Genomic DNA, 3,749 nt, shown 5'->3' on the forward strand with positions numbered 1-3,749 from the left:
GCAGCGCTTCCCGCGTTCCAGCTTTTGCTTACCGCGCTAGCGTTTGCGCATGCGTCCCATCGCCACTGGGCAGGCCACCCCCTTATCCCAGTCGGCTTTACGTCACACTGGCCTCCGGGCTGCCAAAGAGGGCCGGGTCAGGGCTGGCGGGCCGGATAGAAGGCGGGGCCTAAGGGGGTGGGGCGAGCCCGACCCGCGGCCCAGCTGCAAACAGAATTCACTCTCGTTTGGCTCCCCACCCTGGAGAACCAGGCCCGGCGGTGCGGACGCTGCTGCACGCAAGTACTGCGGTCGGAGCTACTTTGAGCTCAGCTGCTGCTGCTCAAGGTGCCTTTACCCAAGAACCGGCCGGAGTGTCTGCTGGATCTCGAGCGTCTGGAAAAGCCTGAAGCTAGCCCCCGGCCCCTCGGCCATTATACGCGCCCCAAAGCCGCAGGAGCACGGCGGGAGGGGACTGACCTAACTGAGCTCTCCTGGGAAGGGAGGGCTTGCCGAACGGGGTGGACTGGGAGGGAGACAGGAGGCTCCTTAAACTCACCGCCAGCGGTGGGCTATCCCGGCCGCGCGTGTGTGGGGGTGGTGGAATGCGTGAGGAGGACAAGGGAATGCTCAGTTGTGGAGATGCGGACCTGGCCAATGCCGCGGCGCGAGGGCAAGTGGAAACGGTACGGCAGCTTCTGGAAGCCGGCGCGGATCCCAACCGTGTCAACAGCTTCGGGAGGCGCCCAATCCAGGTACCTGGGGCCCCGGGCCTGGCCGGCAGGGGGCGAGCGAGCGCGGAGCGCGATCTCCTAATCGGGGCTGGGACCGAGACCTGCACCGACGTAGATCTGTGCAAGAGCCTTTTCCTGGAGATGTGGAGCCGCGCCGTAAAGCAGGTTTTATAAACAGCAAAAATCCTAAAGAAAGAGATCGAAAAATCCAGTGCTTCAGTTTGTTTTTCTTTTCAATGGTTGACAAAAAAAAATCCACAATAAGGGGAAAAGGTAAGGGGGTTATTTGAGAGAGCAGGCCTGTTTTGTCTACTTTCAACGATAAGGATAATTACAAATTCCTCAATCTGGATTGTATTTAAGGATTTCTTCTACAAAATCATAACACTTGAAAAAAATTCACCTTAAACTTTTTAGCTTCTATATGAAATCTTTTTGTTCTCTTTCCTCATAGAGGCGAATTGAATGCTTAAGAGTGAGAGGGGATTCCTTAACCACAGTACTTAATGCTTTTTACCTCATGTTAGCAACGTCTGTTGAGTATTACCTAAGAGGGGGGGAAATGTTACCATAGATTTTTATTAAACAATTATCATACGGAATTTTTGGATTACAAAAGCATTCCTGCAGCAACTGTTAGGTCCTTTTTAAATAGCATGTAGTGTTGGTAAATAGTCTCTTAATTTTAAAAACAAACTTGCTCAATGTGTTTAACCATTAATTTCGCTTTATTTAACCCACCCATTGCTGTGGAGTCTATTCCAACTCTTAGAGACCCTATAGGACAGAGTAGAACTGCCCCCCATAGGGTTTCCAAGGCTGTAAATCTTTACCGGGGCAGAGTGCCTCCCCTTTCTCCAGAGGAGCCGCTGGTGGGTTCAAGCTACCAAGGCTCCTTTTCCCACTTGCACTAGCACTTTTAAGTGCCATTAAAATCTAAGTTAATGCTTTTGTGCTTTGCTGCTGATGGCTATGGTTCATATTCAGTATTTACCATTACTTTCAAAACTCAGCTATTAAATTTTGTCAGTAATGCAGATTTTTAAGAAACCAGGTGTTCATTCCTTTTGAAAATTAGAAAATTGGTGTAACAAGTGAGGGATAGTTTAAAGGCAACAAAAATATTTTAACATGGCTTTTAAAGACTTCATGTTTTGTTTTCTTACAGTTTCAGTTCATCTTCTGAGACATATTTAAAAACATTTTTCTATTTACTTATAAAGAGTCCTTCTTACATCATCAGTGGGAATGATCAATTATATCTTGGCTTTTAAGGGAAGAAACAGATGTTTCTAATATTAATGAAACAAAAAACTAGAGGTAGACTGCCTTTCGATCACATGGTACATTTTAAAGCACAAAAAAAACACTTCATTTTGAACATGTAGTTATCAAAAATCATTTTTATAGTTCACTTAAAATAACAACACTAATTCCAGCATAATGTGTGTAAATAATGCTATAAAATTATTCCTTCAAAATACTGTTTTTTCCCTAAGTTATTCATTGCTCTAATTGACCACCAACATCCAAGCTTTTTTTTATACAACAAAATATTACTGTTTAAATTATAAAATGCTAGTCAAGTTGCACAATAGTGTTTGTTTTACGTTACATTAAATGTTACACACTAAATTTTAGCTATACCATTAACTTAAAATATCAAAAATTGTGAACTGTTTAATAAAAACTAGTCATTTTTTTCATCATCTTGTAAAACTAAAAGTGACTTGATTTCATTTTTCCTCTCTACCTCCAGCTTTGGCCCAAATCATCACACTATGGTGCATTTGTGAGCACAGACATGTATGGAATATGGCAAAAGCTATGAAAACTAAACAGTGTAAACCTCTTTAAACTTAGTTTACTTCTATTATTACCCCAACGTATGAAAATATCAGTTGACTGCCTAATAAATATTTTGAGACCTGCATTACAGGAAAGGAGGAGAGCAAGAGAAACAACTCCATTCCCTAAATCATATAACAAAATAGATTTCCACGTCCCAGTGGAAATCATGATTCCCCACACACACAAAGAATAAGCACTTTGTCATCGACTCTCTCCTGTCTCCTCACATTTGGAGAAAGAATGGAATTCAGTTTGAACTAAGTAGTGAGTGTAACTGGCGGGAGAGGGGGCAATTGTGTCAGTAACTGGAGAGTAACCAGACACCCTTTTAAGCGCTTCTGAATTGGGTGGGTACTTCATAAATATGTATTCCTTTAAAATGGCTTCACCCACTCGATATGCTTGCTCCAAAGCCTGCATCTCGCTGACTCGCCGCCGGTTGCCCTGACCCCTCTGTTCTCCCCGCAGGTCATGATGATGGGCAGCTCCCGCGTGGCTGAGCTGCTGCTGCTCTTCGGTGCCGAGCCCAACTGCGCGGACCCTGCCACCCTCACCCAACCGGTGCACGATGCTGCCCGGGAGGGCTTCCTAGACACGCTGGTGGTGCTGCATCGTGCCGGGGCGCGGCTGGACGTGCACGACGCCTGGGGCCGACTGCCGGTGGATCTCGCTGAGGAGCGAGGTCATCGCGATGTCGCCCAGTACCTGCGTGCAGCTACAGGGGACTGACAGCGGGTACATCCAGCCGCCCACGATGACTTTTTTCTTCCCAATTCCCCACCCTAGTTCAATGACTGCTGCAAACGTGGAGCGGCGGAGAGCCTGCGCACCTTCCTGAGCCGGCAACTCCCCGGGGAAGGAGGCAGGGAATAAGTTCATTTATGGGTTTGTTTCTTGGTTTTTTGCTGGACTTAGCCCTCAACTCTGTGAAGCCAAACGCAGGGAATCATAGGTTGATGCCCAGCAAGATTTAAACAGGATGTGGAGTTCCCAGGTGTCGTTTACTTTTAGGGGTTTCCTACTGGAAAGTGGCATGAGAAGTCTGCAAACGACCCAGGCGCCCGCCTGCGAATCTTCACTGCTGATGCTAGGAGTGAGGGAAGGCAGTGATTGACCTTGGTGGGCGCGGTTGTGCGTTTGCCGTTTGTCCCACTGATCATAGCGGAGCGACCTCTGAAACCGGCC

The 3,749-nt window shown here is 46.9% G+C and overlaps 1 protein-coding gene across 1 annotated transcript; it reads left to right on the top strand.

Moving 5' to 3' along the window:
- Positions 1–584: 584 nt before the first annotated feature.
- LOC103203409 (cyclin-dependent kinase 4 inhibitor B) lies at positions 585–3,293 on the top strand. The gene is made up of 2 exons (XM_007948405.2): positions 585–734; positions 3,033–3,293. Exons 1-2 carry the CDS (start codon positions 585–587, stop codon positions 3,291–3,293), a joined length of 411 nt encoding a protein of 136 aa, XP_007946596.1.
- Positions 3,294–3,749: the final 456 nt, after the last annotated feature.

The sequence above is a fragment of the Orycteropus afer genome, unplaced genomic scaffold (genome assembly GCF_000298275.1).
Source record: "Orycteropus afer afer isolate SDZICR_OR568_19922 unplaced genomic scaffold, OryAfe1.0 scaffold00216, whole genome shotgun sequence".
Taxonomy (NCBI): Eukaryota; Metazoa; Chordata; class Mammalia; order Tubulidentata; family Orycteropodidae; genus Orycteropus; species Orycteropus afer.